Here is a 22,149-nt window from a genome sequence, read left to right as displayed (position 1 = left end):
GCGAACCTGATGCCTTGTAAAAGAGGCAAGCTTGATGGCGGCTCTCAGGAGGCATGCGGAGTACATGGCCAAGCGTTGGCAACTGAATCGCCTTTTTTTGACTTATACATAAGTCACTTATAAAATATTTGAAAATGAGCATTTTAAATTGTTTCTTAAATAATGAGAAAAATATATTTGTATAATTCATCGATAAATAATATTACAAAGGCTGAAGATTTTACTAATCCTCGGAATGGAACTGTCATATATCATCCGAACAAAGTTAGTTCCAAAAGAGTATGGGCGAGATTTCATATCTGCACTTTATTTGCTTAAAAATAAGTGATGCAGGTTTTACACTTCTTACTGGACGTTTTACAAACCAAATTCAACATGGATGGGTAATATATCCAAAATTAAACACGGTTATGGGATTGAATTCTACTTTTATTTACGTATCGCTCACTCCTTTCAACGTCATATAAAAAATTGAATTTTTTTAGTTGTGCATGTTTTCGGAATGCCCAGAAAATGCACTATATCCCAGCAAAAGTAGCATATTTTTAACTTAATATTTACCTACTACAGGGCAGAAAGTGTTGTTTTTGCATTTTGAAGAAAAGGTATTGTTTAATTATTTATTTTAAATATACTAAATCGAGAAAATACCTTCAGGTTTTACATAAAAAGATCTGTTGCACAGTAAAAAGTTCAATAAGTGGCTTGATATTTATTTGTATTATATTTATTGTATTACATTTATAAACTTTAAAAACGTTCTCCTGAAAAATCAAGTTTTATTTATATATGACGTTGTTGAAAGGAGTAACAGATATAATATGTGACGCGTTTCGTCTTGTTAAGACATTATCAAACACTGACCCATGTCAGTGACCCCTGTCAGTGTTTGATAATGTCCTAGTAAGACGAAACGCGTCGCATATTATCATATATATGTAAATAAAAGTAGAATTCAATCCAATAACCATGTTTCTTTTGGATATACTACCCAACAATTCAATATGGAATTCTACCAACTGTCTGCAGTTACAATAAGCAAATTGAACATACCCGCAAATTCTGGCAAGCACATTCTAGATTTATCTCTCCTAGAAATCACTTAGAGCTACCTAGTAATACTTATTTATGATAAACAAAAGTCAAAGTACTAGCGAGTTATTGCCGGTCATCATCCACCATCTTCTTACATAACAAAAATAAAAAAGTTTCCTCCTACCCTTGGTCCATACAAAGCTAATTGAATCACTTGTCAACAGATGGCACTATCGTCCACTTGTCACTCGAATCTCTGTGGTTTAGAATAATGAGCAACCAAAGATTATCACATACTTAGTTACTAAAACGTCTATGGTTTTCGCCCGTTCATACACACATTTAATGGCACTATTGGTCTGGAAGAAGTGTTTGGGATATTATTCGGGTAGGCTGAATGTTGTGCTTCTTTTTTCTATGGACATAGAGACCGGACGGATATCCAAACCTATAAAACAAAAGAAGATCACATAAATATACATTTTTTTTTTAAATATTGCCAGATGAGTTTGAGTAATTTATTTCGAAAAAGGGCTGTTTTTTTATAATTTCTGATAATGAAATGCATTAGTACAAGTCATGAAATAATAAATAAATAAAGATTTTCCAGTTTTTATGTTTTTACGGAATGTTTTAACTAAGAGAGTTTTCAACTACATACTCTGAAAACTGATCTTAGAAACACAAAGGATTTCCATCTAGTATTTCTATTGTGGTAAAACCAGGTACAGGCAAATCCACAAAGGCCTGTTTTTTTGCCCATACAGCTAAAGGGCTAGAGTAAAAAGACTTGAGGTAGTACAAAGCTTGAGCATATATTTTACAAAAGAGAAAAATTGGTAAGTCCAATGATCATTTGAAATTTAATTTGAAAAAGGTTAAAAAACGGTTGAATGAAGATCAAAATTGGATTAGTAAAAGAGCGCATATTGCATTTAAATTGGATGGTTGAATGTGTCCAAATGCTTGTTCACAAATCTGGATTATCCCCAATTATAGGTTTATATTATCCACTGACACTTGGTGATGGTATTGCATTTTTAATATATTATTAGATTAAAACCAATATTTTTAGCTTTTCCACTTTATTTTTATTTGACCAGCGACCGGGTTTCGTCGTTACCGACATCATCAGTCTGATGATGTCGGTAACGACAAAACCCGGTCGCTGGTCAAATAAAAATAAAGTGGAAAAGCTAAAAATATTGGTTTCAATCTAATAATATCCCAATTATAGGAGTTATTTATCATATTATTTTTTGACATCTGTGTAAAGTGATCACTTAAACCAGCCTATGACAGTCGTCAACCACGTAAATGCCCAGACTTCCATATTATTCTTCATCTTTGATGAGATGTCAAAAAAAAAATTATAGTGCATATTGTATTTAAATTGAATGGTTGAATTTGAGGAGAGGATACATCAAGTCCAAGTGATGGTTAGTTTACCTCTGGTTGCAAATATTGCAGACGTAGTCCTTAGTCTTGGAGTGCATCCCCCGGTGCGACTTGAGGGAAGAGCGGTGGGTGAACTTGCGCCCGCACTCGAGGCACTGGAAGGCCTGCTCGCCACTGTGCGTGAGCTCGTGGCGCTGCATCGAGTCCTGAAAATCAACCAAAACACTCGGGTCACTCGCATCAAATACAGACATAGCCAATAAATTTGTCAATTCAAACCATTGTCCGCACCCCAATGGTAAATAGGGCACTGCATTACATAAACACAACAATCTGTCTTTGCAAACAATCTTCCTCTCTTTCACATTCCTGCATCTCCTGATACATTCATTTTTTCTAATCCTTTCCGCACCCCAATGGTGCATAGGGCACTGCATCATATAAACACAGTGTTATCTTGATCATTAACACACAAAGGAAAGGTGATCAGCCCTCCGCTACAGGTACCAGTCTAGGGTAATATTGGATAAATATTAGAGTGAAAAAATCACTTATATTTATTTGACCCCCCCTGGGAATCGAACCCGGGACCTTCAGAACGGTAGCCGTGCTGACCATTATACTACCGAGGCACACATCTATATAAAAATAGAATAGAAATGAATTACTCATTGCCTTTATAAATTGCCTCTCTGTGCACAAATAGACTCCGAAAGATTGTGAGGAACGCACTGATCCAATTTGCTGACCTTTCTGATGGCATGAAGATGTCGTTGAATAGTTAAATGACCAAACCTAAGCTTCTCTGCCAGTTCTTCAAAAGTTGTGATAGGGTTGTTCTACCATATTCCGCAGGACATCCTCATTGAGCTCCACGGAGGCACAAAAACACCTGTCCGAAATATGTTAATACAACCCCAGAAAATCAGGAGTATACTTTACCATATCGCACACTCCTTTGAAGAACGCCATAAATCAAAAACCGTAAACTTTTAGTTGAGCATGTTTTCGGAATGCCCAGAAATGTACTATATCCCAGCAGAAGAGGCATATTTTTAACTTAATATTTACTCGCTACAGGGCAGAAAGTGTTGTTTTTGCATTTTGAAGAAAAGGTATTGTTTAATAATTTTTTTAAATATACTAAATATTTTTCAAATGGAGAAAAAACCTTCAGGTTTCACCTAAAAAGATCTGTTGCACAGTAAAAAGTTCAATAAGTGGATTGATATTTATTTTTAATCCATTGTATTATATTTTTAAACTTTAAAAACATTCTCCTGAAAAATCAAGTTTTTCGATTTATGACGTTCTTTAAAGGAGTGAGCGATATGTATTAAAAACCGCTACAAATAGCATGCGTTCAACAGGCAATCCAAACAGGAAGCAGTGTGTATGGGGAGCTTGTACAGAGAAAACGTCCTAAAGTTCAGACTCTTACCCGGCTAATGAAGGACTTAGGGCATCGTGCGCACTTGAAGTCCCTTTGTCCCGTGTGTATTTTCATGTGCAGGCGCTGGTTGTACTTGCCCGTGAAGCGCTGCGGGCACAGCGTGCACGCGTATGGGCGCTCCCCGGAATGCCGCCGCGCGTGCTCGCGCATCTCCGAACCCGTGTAGAACATTTTTGCGCACACCTGGAATGTTACAAGGGGTGTAACAAAAATAGCAATCTGATCTCCTGGTGAGATAATCGGGGATTAAAATAATTATGTATAGTCGGAAGTACCATGTCTAAGCTAGAAAAAATCTGGAAAGACTGGGGTGTGAGTAACAACACCAAGATAAAGCTTGTCAGGAGTTTGGTCGACATCATTTTTCTCCATGCTGCTGGAACATGGACTATAAAAGCAACAGAAAGGAGAAAAATGTGCACTTTTGAAATGTGGTATTGGAGACGCATGCTCCGAATCCCATGGACAGCTAGATGCACCAACAAATCCATTCGTCAGAATGGACTCGTTGGTGCATCGCAGTCCATTGGATAGTTACACTTGGATGGCTTGACTCTGGCCAATGTCTATACATGACGGATTCTTCAGTTTATTTATTGATTTGGCGTTTAATTTGTAGAACTCCGTTTTAATTTATGTATTAATTTTAAATCAAACACAGATTTTTGTATTTTAACAAAAACACATAAAAAATTCATATTGTGACAAATGCCCTAACAAGGCGAAACAATTGTCACAATATTAATTTTTTATGTGTTTTTGTTGGTAAAATACAACTTAGTAGACTCAAAAAATCTGTTTTTGATTTAAAATTAATACATAGATTCTTCAGTTCTTGAGCATAGCTTGGAGCAACTGGTTTGTGATCGGTAGCTTGGAGGGGAAGAGAGGTATAGGAACGTCGGTGGTTGGAGCGCTACATGCAGCGCAGTCAAGGGATAACTGGAGAAGAGTCATTACTTCCACGAGGGTCACAACCCTCAGTAATAAGGAGTAAGGCAGAGAAGACCCAGGTAACATCGCCAGTAACTACTCTACCAATCAATTGTCCTTCAAGGGGAAGAGAGGGAGAACAAAATGAACGATGAACCGATGGAGTTAAGGCAGCAGCAGGCACCTCGGTGGTTGGAGCGCTACGTGCAGCGCAGTCAAGGGATAACTGGAGAAGAGTCATTGCTTCCACAAGGGTCACAACCCTTAGCAAATGAGTACTAAGACGAAGAAGAAAAGATAAAGAGAGACAGACCTCTTTATAAGAGCAAAGGGTCCCGGGCACTTACGGGACAGGAGTGCTTCTTGATCCCGGTGTGTATGCGGTGGTGCGAGCGCATGTTGGCGAGCGCGCGGAAGGCGCGGCCGCACACGGGGCAGGTGAAGGGTAGCTCGCCGGTGTGCAGGCGCTTGTGCGCCGCCAGCGTGTCCTTGCTGCCGAGCCCCTTGCCGCACGTGTCGCACACAAAGGGCTTGGAGCCGCCCGCGTGCGTGCGCATGTGCTGACGGAGCCCCTTGCCGTGCGCGTACCTGGAACGCCCGCCCAACTCGGTACATTTCCATGTAACCATGGTGAGCAAATGGCAATTTCACATATCGCTCACTCCTTTCAACAACGTCATAAATAAAAAAAACTTGATTTTTCAGGAGATCGTTTTTAAAGTTTAAAAATATATTGAAATGTATTGAAAAAAAATAAAAAGCCGCTTATTGAACTTTTCATTGTGCAACTTTATGTAAAACATGAATGTTTTTTCTCCATTTGAAAAATATTAAGTATATTTAAAAAAATAATTAAACAATACCTTTTCTTCGAAAATTGACGATTTTTGATATATGACGTTCTTGAAAGGAGTGAGCGATATTGCAAGACAGAACCCCACAAGATGGACCCCAAAATACACTCAGCAGTGATTACTTCTATAAAGGTCTTAAACATACCAACCCTAAATTAAGTTGAACTTACAGAAGGCCGCAGATTTTGCATTTGTACGGCTTTTCACCCGTGTGTATCCGGATGTGGACCACCAAGTCCCACTTCAGTTTGGAGCAGTGCCCGCAAATATCACAAATGTACTGGCCCTACAAACAAAACAGTTTTTTATTTAACCTTTCTCACTCAAGTATTATTATTTATTTTATTATTTTATTTGTTCGGGAATTGTACAGCTTTACATTTAAAAAAGTATATAATAAAAAATAGTTACATTAGCAATAATAAACATTACATTACATTAACAAAAATAGTTACTGGGTAATATATCCAAAATTAAGTGTTTGATAATGCCCTAAGAAGAGGAAACGCGTCACGTATTAACATATACATAAATAAATGTAGAATTCAATCCAACAAACCTTTTGGATATATTACCCAACAATTCAATATGGAATTTTACCAACTGTTTGCAGTTACAATAAATAAAAAAATATTACATTGATAAAAATAAAGCCAATGAAGTATTTATGTTATACATAATAACTATTTAAATATTAAGAGATAAAAATAAAGAGTGGGAGTGTGTGTGAGGAAGGGAGTAAAAGGATAAGGGTATGGTATAAAAAATAGATTTTAAAGGAAGGAGAAGGAAAGGAGAGGAATTAAGGAGAGTGGTTAAAGGATTTTTTAGCTCAAAATTACGCATGCTCATGCTAAGGCGGGTACAATAATACCCCGCTTAGCCCAGGTAATATGTGCCAGAAAAATAGCGCGCTGAATGAATCAGCGCTAAGCAGGGTCTATTTTCCACAAATATAGGGTGTTTTTTTTAGGGGTACACAAATTCAAAGAAATAGTCCTATTCATAGAAATATTACATCTAAAGGTGGAGACTGACCTCCACATTTCGTCGAGGTCAGTCTCCATTCGAGCATTCAGGCAGTCAGTACAGCGAGCCGAGCGCTCCATACATAGTTTCGGATGCTCGCTAATGCTCACCGCGAGCGATGTTACGACGTTATGTTACGACGAAATGCTCCGGTCAGTCTCCACCTTAATGATAATACGGAGCTAGAGTCAAACCAAGTGCAGTCGGTAGCATGTTCACAGATTGCCTGCGCGAATGCTGTGTAGCTCGAGGACCCTAAACCAAATATTATCACTCGAAACTGTGATTTATTTATCTAAATAAATAAATTGTTTGGCAAATGAAATAATCTTTTTGCAAAAATTGATTCTTTTAAATGTAGAGGACTTAACTCTGTTCCACAAAATATTCTGATATAACCAGCTTATCTATTGAGATAATGTTCTAATATTTTTGGTCTCTGTATATTAAAAATTAATGGAGAAAAATACCGGTTTTTTCCTATAAGATGGTTTCTTCAGGGCTTCTTTCATCGCTTTGATTTCTGAATCTTCATACAGTTGCTAAAATACACAAAAAGGAACATAAATGCATATTTCAGTACTTTCAATTTTAGTTTAATAAAAGTAATGAATTTTAACGGATTTTGATAATATATGCAAAATAAAATTAGTGTAATGTATCAATCTTGCTTCAGGACAAATATAGAATAATCATGTGAAGAAAAAAATATGTGTGTAATAGTACCGTATGAATTACTATTAGTATGGTATATGTATATGGCTGTACCAGTATAGTATGAAATTGACTGAATTTGACTATTATGTGTAGTATGGTTTGTAGGGCCAAAATAATACAGCATTAATGATAATAACTATGGCCATGATAATACAGTATGAATGACTATTAGTGTGTTATATATGGTTGTAATAATACAATATAAATGACTATTATATGTAGTATGCTTTGCATGGCCATAATAATACGGCATTAATGATTATTACTGTGGCCGTGATATTACAATATGAATGACAATTAGCATGGTATGTTTGGTCGTAATACGGCAAGAATAACTATTACTTTGGTATGGGTGGACGTAATAGTGCAGCTATATTAGTTCACGAGTCAAACTTACCCCGATACTTTTATCTTGAATCTTCATAGGATCAACGATTGCAGAAAATTCATTCTTTATCAGTAAAATTAAGTTATCATCACTAGTATCTTGAGTTTTTACACAGTCGTCATCACAATCTCCCACATGTTTGTTCAGCATTTCTTTTTTTATAGTATTCTCGTGTATAACACCATTATTTCTATTGTTAAAACTTAAAAACTGATCTAAATCGCTCCGTACTTGCGGCAAATTGTCTAATATTTTGTTATTTTTGTCATTATTATCTAAATTTGCCTTCTTTTTGCGAATTTTGGTGAGGTTTTGCAGTTTTTCGCTCTTTTTTCGTTTTTTACGATCTTTGCTCGATTTCTGGTCTTTTTTGACCTGGTGCTTGTAGTCTTTGAGAGGTATATCATCATCGTAAAAATCTCTATCGTCAAAGTCATTCATCCAATTTTCTTGAAGATCATTTGATGTGTTTTCCGTGTTCTCCAAATCGACCAGCAGCTCTGGTTTTATATCTGCAAAAATAATTTGGTTTATCATGATTTGAACCGCTTAATACATTTCAGATGAGTATTTTTTATGCCGGGATTTGATAATTATGTACATATAGTTAAGATCTTAACAAAGAGATTGGTGTATAATATTCATATAAAAACATTGAAGAATTCCTTCTTTTCCACCTTTGAAATGAGGCCGGCGCAGAAGGTAAAAATACCCTTCCCATCCTTAAGCATCAATCGACCGAACGGGTAGAAATACCTTTTCCGTCCGAAGTGTTTTAACAGTCAAATTTCAGTGACAAAATTTGTCACTGCGTGAAATTGTCACCAACAAGTCTAAACCAGACTGCCCGAATACCGCTCAGGTTAGTCAATAAAAACAAATCCATACAGTAAAACCTCAATATAACAGACCTCTATTTAATGAACTTCAGATGAAACTGACAAAAATCCGATCAAATGCGAAAAAAAATTAAAACGTCATGTTAATATTATACATATATAATATTAACATGATGTTTTAATATAATATTATACATGACTTCATGACTCCACAGTACGCAGATTTTGGATGAAGGATAACAAAACGCCAATCCACATTCTCTATAATTGTGACGCACTCGCTCACAAATGAAGCCACATCCTTGGAGGACCACTACTGGACTCTGGGAAGATGAAGCTCTTACCACCAAGACAGGTCGTGAGTTACATGACTCACGTAGGTCTTGGGAGTGAGCTGTGATACAGAGGGAGGTCGCAATAGACCTAGTATGGTCACAGTGACATAAGGGATGCAAGATCTCTTGACCTCAAAAAAATAATAATAATAAAAAATATTACACATGCTTAATCTCAAGTGTTACACAAATTATGTTTCAAAATTTCACAATGTATCAATTTTACGAAACTGTCGAGTAAAGATGTGAACTGGTTGTGGCAACATTCTGAATGGGGAACATGCTCATTTTAATAATTTATATATAACTAACTAAAACCTAACTGACCATCACGCCGCTTCACCGCAGGGGTAGGCAGAGAAGATAGAATGCCACACCACCCTGTCTTTGAAAACATTATTCGCCTCTTCCATGAACGTGCATCTCCTCAAACATACCCGCCGATTATTTCGACTCTTGACCCGGCCACTTTTGAGTATTTGACATACCTGATCATGCCATGTTTTTCTCGGTCTTTCTCTGCTCCTTCTTCCAACTACATTCGCTTCATAAATGTGTTTTTATCTTCATTTCCTCACTCATTCGTTCCACAAGTCCAAACCATCTCAACACACCTTTTTTAATTTCATCGATAGTGCTTATCTCGGCCTTGCATTTTTTCCTTATTCACCATTTGAACATCTATCGTACACCGTTTTGCCATATCGCTCACTCCTTTCAAGAACGTCATAGAATTGTAAATTCTCAGTTGTGCATGTTTTCGGAATGCCCAGAAAATGTACTATATCCCAGCAAAAGCGGCATATTTTTAACTTAATATTTACCCGCTACAGGGCAGAAAGTGTTATTTTTGCATTTTGAAGAAAACATATTGTTTAATTATTTTTTTTAATAAATACAAAATATTTTTCAAATGGAGAAAAAACCTTCAGGTTTTACTTAAAAAGATCTGTGTACAGTAAAAACTTTTATAAGTTTTTAATACATTGTATTATATATAAACTTTAAAAACGTTCTCCTGAAAAATCAGTTCTTTTATTTATGACGTTCTTGAAAGGAGTGAGCAATATGTGCGCTAAGGGATCACATTTCGACTGCATAGTTCTAGTTTTAAAAATGTGCCACAAAGTATCTGCAAAATACATGAAAAAGTACGGATAACAAACTTACTTAAGATACTGCTAGCAATTTTTTCTTCACTTCTTAGACACTGCAGTCTGAAAAGGAAGGCGTCTCTTAGCCGGCACAAACACGCGGAACACATTTTATCCACTTTAGTATTCTCTGGAACAAGCTGCAAATAGATGGTTCCATACGTTAGAATACAAAGCATATAAGAAAACAAAGGAAGATAACATTTGATTTCAACAGGGCTATTCTCAGTAACTATTGCGAAAAGTATGCATAAAAAAAGAGATAAAATTATTTTATTTTATTTATTTTTAAGACATATTACAAACGTAAGTCATATAAACAGCAGGACCTCTATAATCTGAATGCCAAAAGTTTACCCTCTTTTTGGACTAGTGGAGCGTTCAGGTTACAGTATAGAGAATCTTTAGGATATTTTTATCAAATAAAACAAATATGTATTGTGAAATTTTAAATGTATTTAATAAACTTTTTTTAAATAAATCAAATATTTCTGTTTTGGTCGAGATTAATTTGTTTTTATAGTGCATGTTTGACCTTGGCTCGTAACGCATGTTTGTGCATGTTGGTCTTCGGGTCGACCAAAAATCGCATGTGTTAAACATTTTGTGTAGTGTGTAAATGGTGCTATGGTGGTGAAGGGTGGTATTGTTTGCATGCTGTGGTAGTGATTGTCCTGACGAAGAGACGGGTACGTCTCGAAACCGGTGGACTTAAAAAATCTCGGTGAGTGGTTATATACTAATATTATTAACATTTTTGTAAAAAAATAAATAAGAGATTTATTTAATGACAAGTAAGAAGCTTTGTCTCGTAATTTGCATAAAAGCTCCTTCTCTGGCACTGGAATATCCACTTTGTCAGCCCATTCTAGGTATGAGCAGGCGTTCAGATAACAGAGGTGTTCGGATTAGCGGGGGTTTGGATCATAGAGGTCCTGCTGTATATAATATTCCCAATGAGTAATTTCCATTTCCATTACTCATTTTGGGACATGGGATTAAGGTTAACAAGACTGAAACACAAGTAAAAAGAAAAAAACCTAAAAAAATTAAACAAAACTAACACAGGGCAAAATGTAAAATATAAAACAATAAACAGGTATAGTAAATAGAGATATAATAAACATAAGGTAAGAAGCGTGTTTAAAGGAAAAAAATTAAAAAATATAACGAATCACTAACACAAATATCTTTCCATATTATTTTTTGAGTTCATTCATTTTGGATCCCTGACTGGGTTCTATTTTATATATGTAAGGCAGCTGGTTAATTTGGGTATAGGCAATATATTGTAAAGACCTTACTCCTAACTTAGTTGTGTTTATAGGCTCAACATACATTTTATTATGTCCTTGTGTATTATGACGATGAATTTCCCTGTTATAAATCGGTTTGGTGTTGCTGTGAGTCGTTGAAAATTATTTGAGATTAAATTACATTTTATGTTTTTGATAAACTTGCCTTGATAGACGTGCACGCGAATAGCTTGTCTGTAATTAAAACCTCCTCGTCGTTAGTGAATAAAGAAATAGAGCCATTATTTTCGAGGCACAGTCGACACATCTTTCCAAAAGATTCCATCTCCTCCATTTTTAAAATTTATAAACAACAACAAAATCCGACTCACGCATATCCTCGCGTCAAAATTGACACGATCTGTCAAAACAATGTAATAGACTCAGATTAGAGATATAGAAAAAGAATATCATAGAATTACTTTCTTTTCTACCGTCGTATGAGGGAAAGGAAAATTCATTCCGGGGTGAATAAAAATGAAAATCGTTTTAATTTTATAAAAAAATATCAATTTGGTTTTCAAAGGTTTTATTTCTATCATATCACCAACCAGTTTTGACTTCTAATAACACTAGTTTTTTTCCAGCATGACTAATCGATGGGTGGCTATATCTTCATTAATTGATTCGGCAGTTACTTTGTAGTAATGCCTATCCATTTTTTATTTGAATTTTACTTGTTCGTGTCACAATAGATTTTAAGAAATAGTAGGATTTACTTAGTAAAACTTTATTTAGAAACAGCTTTTTTTAAATTAGAAAAAAACAATATAAAATAAAATACTGTTAATAACGAAGGATAAATAATCATCGCTAAAAAATAATAATAAATAATGTTCCTTTTTGTCCTCTTCAAGGCATTTACTATTACAAACTTACTACCTACGCATTACACTGCTTCTCCAGCAGGTGTAAGCAAAGAGAATAGACGCCATATTACTATTTCTTTTTTAAACATTCTTCGTTTCATCAACACTCATTCCATACATATCATTTATAATATGTCATACATAGGATTATTATTCCGATTATTCCGAATTTGACTTTCCATGTATGGGCGAAAAGCCATTAAAAAGAAGAAGAAGACCTTTCATGTAGGTACCATCATGATAATTGAACTATGAGAATAATTGTTTATGGTAATATTTTTTATCTATGCATTAAAAAAAAGACCGAAATTATTTCAACATGTCTGACGTCGGGAAGGACGACGCTGTCATTGAGTCTCGTGGCGCCGATAATCCAGTATTAGAAAATGCGGTCGACGACGAGGAAAATAATTTTCAACTTGGCGACTTCTCTTTAATTCGTGTGTTGAATAGCAACACCGAACGTAAAAATGTTTTTCTGCTGGGAAGCTTGAAAGGGAAAGATGGTTATGCTATCCTGACTCTGGAAAAACGAGCGTTTAGAAATTCAGAGCTGAATGAAGAAGGATATTTTAACAATGTAACCAAGCTGATAAAACATTTCCAGAACGATGTCTATAGCGATTTTGAGTGTTTTCCTAAGCCTTCACTCAATGGTAAGCACACGACTTGGATACCTTAGAGCGAATTTCATACCATATTGCGTTTTAAATATTTTGTTTAATTCCTTCATTCATTATGTCTGACTCATTGAAATATTTCAATATGTGTAATATATGCTACACTCAATCATATATATCAATTTAATATGTAAATTTCATTAAAAACATGTTTTCCAATTTTTAACATGACGAAAAATTGTTTACGTCAATAAAGAATTTTCAAAAGCCCATAACTTTATTCAATACCAAATTCTACTTTCTATTTAAACATAAATAATTGTATTCCTTCGTGTTTTTCAAAACACATATTGTATTTAACTTCTACTATTACACTCCTTAACTTTATTCAATACGATTCCAATATTTGTATGGACGTGTCCATACAAATATTGGAGCTTTTTTTTTTTTTTTTGGAATCTGAGCCCGCCATCCACCCGCAGCAGTTATAGAGTCCTGAGGGACTCTCTGTCAGCTGCACATAGAGGAAAATCATCAAAATATTTCTGAAGAAATAAATAATGCTCTATTCAATTAATGAGGGGGGAGGAGGATGTACGGACAGAGGCCGACATTTCGTCCCCACCCCTCGGGATCCCCTCATTACCTCTTTTACTTTTAACAAAATAAAACAATAAGAAAACAAACAAAAAAAACAAAAAAATAAAAAACAATGTTTGCAAAAAAAAAAAATATACAATTTAAGACGAACACAAACAATGACTTAAAGACTAAAGTAACAGAGAACTAGTAACTAATATTAAAAAAAACACTACACGGGAGCTATGTTTGACGCACAGAACATGTTAATCAGTGTTTCCCAACGTGGGGCGCACGCCCCATCGGGGGCAATTTGAATGTTTTGGAAGGCAATGCGCTAATCACTAATATTTGTTACATTGAAAAAAAACTTGAGTTTTTGAGACCATGAAGGCAGCACTTTCTTTCCTCACTCAAGTGTTCCACATATCCAAACCATCCCAACATATCTTTCTTAATTTTATCAATATTGCTTGTTCAATTCAATTCAATTTAATTTATTTATAGATAATATACACATTACAAACTTAAATTTAAATCGTATACATTAACAAAAATAGAAAATAAGCCAGAATACTATTGCTAAAGGTGTAGAAGAATCGAACTTCGGAAAACTCCTTCAGACACATAAAACAGATCAACATCCAATGAGATATTATTCAACATAGCGGTAGCTCTTCCTACAGGCATAACCATCGGCAGGTTGGTCCTGTGTATAGGAATGTGAAACAATCTATGTCGACGCTGTCTTAGGTAACTATCAGGAACATACAGACCAATGTTCCGGATAATTTCAGGATTATCGGTCATACCGTGCAACAATGGATAAAAATGCGTAATCAAATACACATTCCTTCTAGTCTCTAAACTATTGTAGCCAAGCATACCCTGGAGAAACTTATCTCAACTTGACCCTGGTCAATAAAAGAAAAGGCTACTGCTCACTGCCTATGTATCTCTTTAAGATAAAGTGCGTTACATCACCATATTGTGAATGCGGACAAGATATAGGGGATGCAAACCACACGTTCTTTCAGTGTCTGCTCACAACAGAGAAGGAGTACTTTCTAAATAGCTCAACACGGGCAGGAATCCAATTCCCCACCCAAGTATCCACCCTCCCTTCTGAACCTAATTCTAGTATTGCGGTCATAATTTCTAAAATGATAAAGCTTAACGCATTTAAACTATGAAATTTTGTATTAATTGTTATTATTATTTTCTATTATTATTTTGTCCGCCTCCATCGTGTAATGGTTAGCGTGTTTAGCTACCGTGCTGGAGGTCCCGGGTTCGATTCCCAGGGTGGTGATAGTAAATATTTGTGATATTACCCGCTAATATTTATTTAATATTACCCTGGACTGGTATCTGAAGACCAGGAGTGATCACCTTGCCTTCGTGTAATGATCAAGATAACACTGCGTCAATACGATGCAGTGCCCTATGCACCATTGGGTGCGGATTAGGGTTGGAAGAAATAAAAATTATATTTAAAAAAAAAAAATTAAAATGTGTGTGATATTGTTAAAGAATTGTATTTTTTTTTTATTTCCAGGTGTAAAGTTGACTCTAATGCACCCAGCTGACGAGAAGCATATAAATAAATTTAGCCAAAAACGGGCTCATTTGATATTTGAAACGCAGGAGTTGTACGAGACTGTTACCAAGCCTTTTCTCCTGCACGATCAATTCAAACTAGAGGTGAGATTGCTATTACACTTTCTGAATGCCACAAATTTCCACACAGTCTTTATTTATTTACGGCATCACTGCCTTTTACAAAAAATAACATTAGAAATGAAGATAGATTACATAGAAAATAATAATAAATGTACTAAATGACCGCCTCCGTAGTGTAATGGTCAGCACGCTCGGCTACCGTTCCGGAGGTCCCGGGTTCAATTCCCAAGGGGGAATTCATATTTATTCACTGTCATATTTATTCAATATTACCCTGGACTGGTACCTGAAGCGGAGGGCTGATCACCTTTCCTTCATGTGTAAACGATCAAGATAACACTGCGTTTATATGACGCAGGGCCCTATGCACCATTGGGGTGCGGGAAGGGTTTTCAAAATAAAAATAATAAATGACGTATAATAAAAATAAAAATAAAATTGGTACAAATTAGGCAAGCTAATAATTACCTTAAAATTCATAGCAAGAGATCCAAATAGTGCTCTATAAAATTTGACTTAAAAGACATCAATTGATGTACTAAAAATATCAACCAATGGCCCGTTTTCATTGCCATATCTTAGAATTCTCGGAATAGGAGAGAACATATCGCTCACTCCTTTCAGTAACGTCATAAATAAAATAACTTGATTTTTCAGGAGATTGTTTTTAAAGTTTAAGAATAAAATAAAATGTATTAAAAATAAATATCAAGCCACTAATTGAACTTTTTACTGCGCAATAGATCTTTTTAGGTAAAACCTGAATGTGTTTTCTCCATTTGAAAAATATTTAGTATATTTAAAAAATAATTAAACAATAAAATAATTAAACAACCTTTTTTTAAAAATGCAAAAACAACACTTTCTGCCCTGTAGCGGGTAAATATTAAGTGAAAAATGTGCTGCTTTTGCTGGGATATAGTACATTTTCTGGGGATTCTAAAAACATGCACAACTGAAAATTGGTGATTTTTTATATATGACGTTGTTGAAAGAAGTGAGCGATATGGTAATCAAACGACGTTACGTTACCCCACCTTAACACTACCGCCTTGATCCCCCAGTGGCTGTACAACGTCCTCGACGGTAAGAAGGAGCAGGAGCGCATCGTGTTCGACGACCAGACCCCCGGCGTGGGCTTCCTGCTGGTGCAGGACATCAAATGGGACGGGAGCTCCCCCGAGACGCTGCACATCGTCGCGCTCGTCCGCGCCCGGGGCATTCTGTCCATCCGGGACCTGCACTCGGAGCATCTTCCGCTGCTGAAGAACATCAGGGACAAGGGGCAGGTGAGGACTTGGGCGGCAGACACGGCGAGTCGATTGATCCGTAACAATCACGATCCATGTTGAATTGTTGGGTAATATATCCAAAATTAAACAAGGTTTATTGGATTGAATTCTACATTTATGTACAGTGAAACCTCTATGTATCGTTTTTAAAGAGACCTAGTGAAATAAACTATGAATGAGAGAAAACAACGAATGCGGGATAAAGAAGTCAATACATCAGGACATACGATCGAGTAAAAATATCGTCCTCCCAATCGGCATAAACCATTGGTAGGTTGAAATATTAAGAATACGAGTTTTAGATGTAAATAAATGTATCTATTAACAAAAGAAAATGCAAAGTTGAACAGAACCCTAAGATCTTCAGACCTCTTCTGCTGTATCATCACACTAGCTTATGATAGTCTGTATCCCATACATAGGAATATTGTCGTTGAATGTAACAAAATTGAGAAATTTTTTAAGAAATGTAAAAAAAACAGACAAATTATATCAAATATGTAGCATAATTCAAATGATGAATACGGTAAAATGGAGGACAGAAACGATCGATGCCATCTATTTTTGTATGAAATTAATTCGGGGTAAAAGAAATAAACGACACATCCGAGAAAACGATTATTCGAGGAACAATAGATAGAGGTTTCACTGTATATGATAATACGTGACGCGTTTCGTCTTATTAAGACATGATCACTTAAACCAGCCTATGACGGTCATCAGCCCCGTAAATGCCCAGACTTCCGTATTCTTCTTCATCTTAGATGAGATGTCAAAAAATAATATATCTAGAAGTATCAAAAATTAGTGTGGTTGTTAATCATGGGTACAATTGGTGAATGTTACACGTGTGTAAGGTGATCACATAAACTAGCCATGGCTGTCGTAAGCTCTGTAAAAGTCCAGACTTCCATATTCTTGTTCATCTTTGATGAGATGTCAAAAAATAAAATGAAAATAACTCCTGTGATTGGAGATAATCCAGATTTGGGCACACTCAAAATGTTGTCAGTAAAAAATTGTTCAATTTGCAGAAGGCGATTCTAGACCGCTACGGGCTGGAGAGCAGCCGGCTCCGCGTGTATTTCCACTATCAGCCCACCTTCTTCCACCTCCACGTACACTTCACCTTCCTCCAGCACGATCCACCAGGTGAGCTTCAAAACCCTTCTCTTCTCGCCCATCAATCAAATCAAAAGGATGATCCGTCATTACGAGTTTATTTAAAAAAAAAAATATTAAGTATCTAACGTCCAAATGACTCTGATATCTAGCTACGGCTTATGCAACACCGTTTATCATGTCCCTACTCAGGCTTCAACTTTATAAGTTTCATAGCCTATGCCTACTTGTGAGTGGATTTACTCTTTATGTTTAAAGTTACCGTAATTTCATGAGCTAATTCAGCTGGCTTTTGTTGCGATTATTTCATTATGATTTATATTTAAAGCGATAACTTTGTGATTTTCCATTTTATAATTAAAATGTAACTTTGTTTTAAAATTATTATAAATATTTTATTATAACTTTATTACAATGTCTACCGGTTTCGAAGCTAACTGCTTATTTTTCAAGACTGAAACTAACTAAGTAACTAACCATCACGCTGCTTCCCTGCAGGGGTAGGCAGAGAGAATAGAACGCCATACCACTCTGTCTTTGCAAACATTCTTTGCCTCTTCCACGTTCATGCATCTCCTCATACATACCCGCCGATTGTTACGACTCCTGACCTGACCACTTTCAAGTATTTGGTATACCTGATCGTCCCATGTTTTTCTCGGTATTCCTCTGCTCCTTTTTCCACTTACATTCGCCTCATAAATTTGTTTTACCGTTCTTTCTTCACTCATTCGTTCTACATGTCCAAACCATCTCAGAACACCTTTCTTAATTTTATCGATAATGCTTATCTCAGCTTTGCATTCCTTCCTTATTTCACTATTCGCATTTAAGATAATATGATTATCTTTCACCATCACACAATTAAAATGGCTTTTTCATTGATTGATTTGGCTAGTCAATTTGGCTGAGTATCAATCGTTCTTTTTCAAGACCGATTGATACTCAGTCTCAGTAATAATCAGTCTTGAAAAGAATCGGTTAGCTTCGAAACCGGTAGACATTGTAATTAAATTATAATAAAATATTTATAGTAATTTTAAAACAAAGTTATATTTTAATTGTAATTATGTCGTTGTTGGATATTTGTTGGTAAGACATCCAAAATATTCTTCTTCTTGGTGTAGACCCTGTGGCCTATTTTTAAGAGGGATTACCATTCTGCGCTGTTGATTCCCAGCTGTACCTACCTGATAGAAATACCTAAATACCTTTCCCGTCCTTAGTGTGTTAATATACAAAATAAATTATGGCAAAACGACGATATAAGAAAGGAATGTAAGGCTGAACGAGGAATAATTGAAAAGATTAGGAAGAGCTCTTTGCGGTGGTATTGACATGTGGAGCGAATGGATAGCGAGAGAATGACTAAGAAAATATATGTGGCGAATGTGAGAGGGAAAACAGAACGTGGACGACCGAAAAAGACTTGGCACGATCAGATCAATCAGAACCTAAAATCTGGCGGTGTCAAAAGTCTGCGTAATCGGAGGGCATGTATGACTAGATGTATGGATGTGAAGGAGGCGAGGAGTGTATGTCAGGACAGAAGAGTGTGGCGTTCCATCCTCTCTGCCTACCCCTGCGGGGAAACGGCGTGATGATAGTAGTAGTAGTAGTAGTAGTAATTATGGCAATGTTCGAAAGTGTGTTTTTTTTTAATTATTTATCATTATATTTTTTTTTTCAGGAATAAGAACGGAAAAGGCACATCTGCTGGATGTTGTAATAAGTAATATAGAATTAGTTCCGGATTACTATCAGAGGGCAACCTTACCGTGCGTAGTTGCAGAGAACGACATCATTTACAAGTTGATGAAGGAGAGCATGTTGCTCAAATAGACTCTACGCATTTCTATATGTCAATGTGAATGTTTTATTTGATATTACAGCTGAACGGATATTACAAATATATTTTAGAACAATTTTTAGATCGTAAGCGCGACCGTTTGTGATAAAAGATTAATGTAAGGATTTATTTTTATGGTGTGTTTTTTTATTCTTTGAAGTGTAAAACAGGGTACGCAAAATGGAGATAGTTAAAAGTGTCGTTATAGAATTGAGACCGCGGCTTCGATGTTGTAACGTTTTTCTCATGACAACTCAAATGGTGTTACAGGACCATCTTCGAATTACGATACGACCCGATTGTATCGTAGTCAGTTATAGCCAATTCCCTGAAAGGGAGAAGGTAAAGTTGACTAGAAAGAGACGCATATCGCGACACGATTCTACTTCAAGTTGTGAGAGCTATTCCGACAGTGAGGATGAATCGTTTGTCTATAGTAAATTCATGGATATGAAGCCGTTCTGCAAGCTCGTACCCGGTTCCCTTTCTAATTTAAAGATCGAACCGAACGCCCTCTCTTTTCGCATTTTAACGGAACCTTCCGGGCCGGATTCATCCGGCAGTTTTTACAACGAAGTCCTGAATGCAAATGCTGAATCTCTCAATCATAATTTGCCGATTTCCACCGAGCAACAAGTCATGGAGTTGGATAAAAACGTTCCGGTTTTGTTACACTGCTCGAATTGTCTGAACAATATTACCAAAGATAAAGGTTGCGATTTCGCGAGGATTCTGGGGTTGCCGTCGGAAAATATGGACATGTCCGAGTGGTTTTGTCACGGCCCTAACAAAGAACATTGCCACTCTGAAAAAAAATCCGCATCCAAGAATTCCAATTATGCCAATTTTAAACCATCGACTGCCGATTTATTTTACGGTGTCTGCTATTTTCTCGTCGATAGTTCGAACTTCAACGAGATTTTTATAAAATTTAACTCGAAGAGGGATTTGATTCATTGCAACAGATGTCTCTCGTGTCTAGGATCGAAACAAGACAATGCGTTTAAATTTTGGAATTCTTGCTTAAAATTTAGCAAAATTGTGGATAATTCGTCAGAAGTACCTACTTATATATTTTCTTACGTCAAAAATGGGTGCATCACTAGTGGTAGTAATATACCTCTTTCTGATACGCTTTTTCTGGTCAAAAGTCTAATAAAAGAGTCGTTGATTGGTCTGCAAATGCCCACGGCTTGTAAAATGATTCTGGAATGTGAGGGGGTTAAGAAACAGTCAATGCTGATCTGGGTGATTGACAGAAATCTAGAGATTTTAAAGAACATATCGCAAGACGCCAATTGTAACAGTGAATTTAATAAAAGACATATTAAACTCGGTCGAGTTGTAACGGCCAAGCTTCTCTACAATATTGTAGGTATTGATGGCATCACCGATGAATGGAAAGAGCCTGTCGTGCAAATTGCTTCTGTGTCCAAAGAGATGTTTAGAGCAATTACGACACATTTTGCTCACAACTCCAGTTTGATTCCGGAAAGTTCCAGGAAAACTTCCGGTTATTTTGTTAGTTATGTATTTATTTAATGAATAAATAAATGTTCTACTCTACGAAATGCTGTACATATTTCTTTTCTGACAATGAAGTTTAAATAATAATAAAAAATTATAAAATAAATGGTCTTTTTCATTCTTGAATGTTTTCCGCAGATACTTTGTGGCACATTTTATAAACTTCATAAAACAAGTTAACTTTGTTTTCACCACTTTTTTTATGAATACAATTTGACCTACCGGTTTCAACAAGAACCTTGTCATCATCAGGGTTTATTTTAATTCAAGAATATTAAAATACTCTCACCAAAAACTTCCACACACTCCGTAAAAATCCTAAATGTTATTTTTATTATTCATTGCATAATAAAATCAAATAACTAATCTTTTTTAATTTGTATGATATAAAATATGAGTAGTGTTTGTCATTTTGACATCCCAGCGTAGCTAAGGGAAAATATGGAGGTCTGAGTTTTACAGTGCTCATGACCTGTCATAGGCTGGTTAAGTGATCTCTTTTTACAAGTGTGACATTCACCATTCTACCCATGATTGACAACCATACTACTCAAAATTGTGGAACTCCTGCATATATTATAAATTTCATGACGCTTTATGTGCGAGTTCACTCGAGCCATCTATGGTTGGTTTGAGAAAACTTATTTTGCAGCAACCCTTTTATTTAGATGTATGCAAGATCCTAACCGGATTATTTTACAATTTTTATCCGGGAGGGAGACACTTTTCTCAATTTTTTTTCAGAATCTAAAACATTCATTAAAAATCGCTTCGGTAAATCTATTCGGAATCTCGACGCTCACTCACGTAATGGTTTTGTCGTTTTCAAAAAAAAGAAAAAGATCCCTTCATGGCAACATTTTTTTCGGAAAACCGAAAAATCATAGAAAAAGTCGATTGTGTCTAATTATGCTATGCGAAACTGACAGCGCCTGTCAAGTGCCAAAAGTCAATAAAAAGTTTAATGTTTTGTGATGAATTTTAAATTATTCCCAGATCTTTAATACCCATACGGTTTACGTGTATTATAAAAATAGTAAAATTCCAAAAATTAGCCTTAAGATATCGTATTTTTGAAACATCTATTGAAATAACCGTGCATAAACTTCCAAAATACTTTTAAAACAGGGAAACCTGAAACTTATTATTTTTAATACAAAATTTTCAACTCATTAATA

At 35.8% G+C, this 22,149-nt stretch overlaps 3 protein-coding genes across 3 annotated transcripts; 2 read left to right on the top strand and 1 right to left on the bottom strand.

Annotated features, from left to right (window-relative positions):
- Nucleotides 1-740: 740 nt before the first annotated feature.
- On the bottom strand, nt 741-11,788 carry LOC148300930 (uncharacterized). Its single transcript, XM_088274084.1, has 9 exons — nt 11,597-11,788; nt 10,152-10,275; nt 7,817-8,319; nt 7,173-7,244; nt 5,844-5,959; nt 5,167-5,407; nt 3,875-4,069; nt 2,485-2,639; nt 741-1,483 (listed from the first exon to the last, which is right to left on the bottom strand). The coding sequence occupies exons 1-9, from the start codon at nt 11,723-11,725 to the stop codon at nt 1,387-1,389; spliced, it is 1,632 nt and encodes a 543-aa protein (XP_088130210.1). The 5' UTR covers nt 11,726-11,788; the 3' UTR covers nt 741-1,386.
- Nucleotides 11,789-12,611: 823 nt separating this feature from the next.
- On the top strand, nt 12,612-20,620 carry Dcps (Decapping enzyme, scavenger). The gene is made up of 5 exons (XM_088274090.1): nt 12,612-12,955; nt 15,057-15,202; nt 16,246-16,470; nt 17,508-17,625; nt 19,286-20,620. Exons 1-5 carry the CDS (start codon nt 12,619-12,621, stop codon nt 19,435-19,437), a joined length of 978 nt encoding a protein of 325 aa, XP_088130216.1. The 5' UTR covers nt 12,612-12,618; the 3' UTR covers nt 19,438-20,620.
- Nucleotides 19,625-21,039, top strand: LOC148300928 (uncharacterized). Its single transcript, XM_088274089.1, has one exon. It carries the CDS (start codon nt 19,625-19,627, stop codon nt 20,984-20,986), a length of 1,362 nt encoding a protein of 453 aa, XP_088130215.1. The 3' UTR covers nt 20,987-21,039.
- Nucleotides 21,040-22,149: the final 1,110 nt, after the last annotated feature.

Source organism: Brachycentrus maculatus, unplaced genomic scaffold (genome assembly GCF_059751285.1).
Source record: "Brachycentrus maculatus isolate JH-2025_06_01 unplaced genomic scaffold, ASM5975128v1 h1tg000633l, whole genome shotgun sequence".
Taxonomy (NCBI): domain Eukaryota; kingdom Metazoa; phylum Arthropoda; class Insecta; order Trichoptera; family Brachycentridae; genus Brachycentrus; species Brachycentrus maculatus.
Note: the sequence above shows the minus strand (reverse complement) of the source record. Positions and strands in the feature narration are given on the sequence as shown.

Bases quoted from the DNA above. Each gene is read 5' to 3' on its own strand.
- LOC148300930 (XM_088274084.1), bottom strand. From the start codon at position 11,725: ATGGAGGAGATGGAATCTTTTGGAAAGATGTGTCGACTGTGCCTCGAA. The intron at 7,245-7,816 runs GTAAGTTTGACT...TGTGTATTTTAG, and splicing joins TTCAAGATAAAAGTATCGGG to CAACTGTATGAAGATTCAGA. The intron at 5,960-7,172 runs GTATTTTTCTCC...TTTTGTTTGTAG, and splicing joins CATCTTATAGGAAAAAACCG to GGCCAGTACATTTGTGATAT.
- Dcps (XM_088274090.1), top strand. From the start codon at position 12,619: ATGTCTGACGTCGGGAAGGACGACGCTGTCATTGAGTCTCGTGGCGCC. The intron at 12,956-15,056 runs GTAAGCACACGA...TTTTATTTCCAG, and splicing joins TCCTAAGCCTTCACTCAATG to GTGTAAAGTTGACTCTAATG. The intron at 16,471-17,507 runs GTGAGGACTTGG...TTCAATTTGCAG, and splicing joins ACATCAGGGACAAGGGGCAG to AAGGCGATTCTAGACCGCTA.
- LOC148300928 (XM_088274089.1), top strand. From the start codon at position 19,625: ATGGAGATAGTTAAAAGTGTCGTTATAGAATTGAGACCGCGGCTTCGA.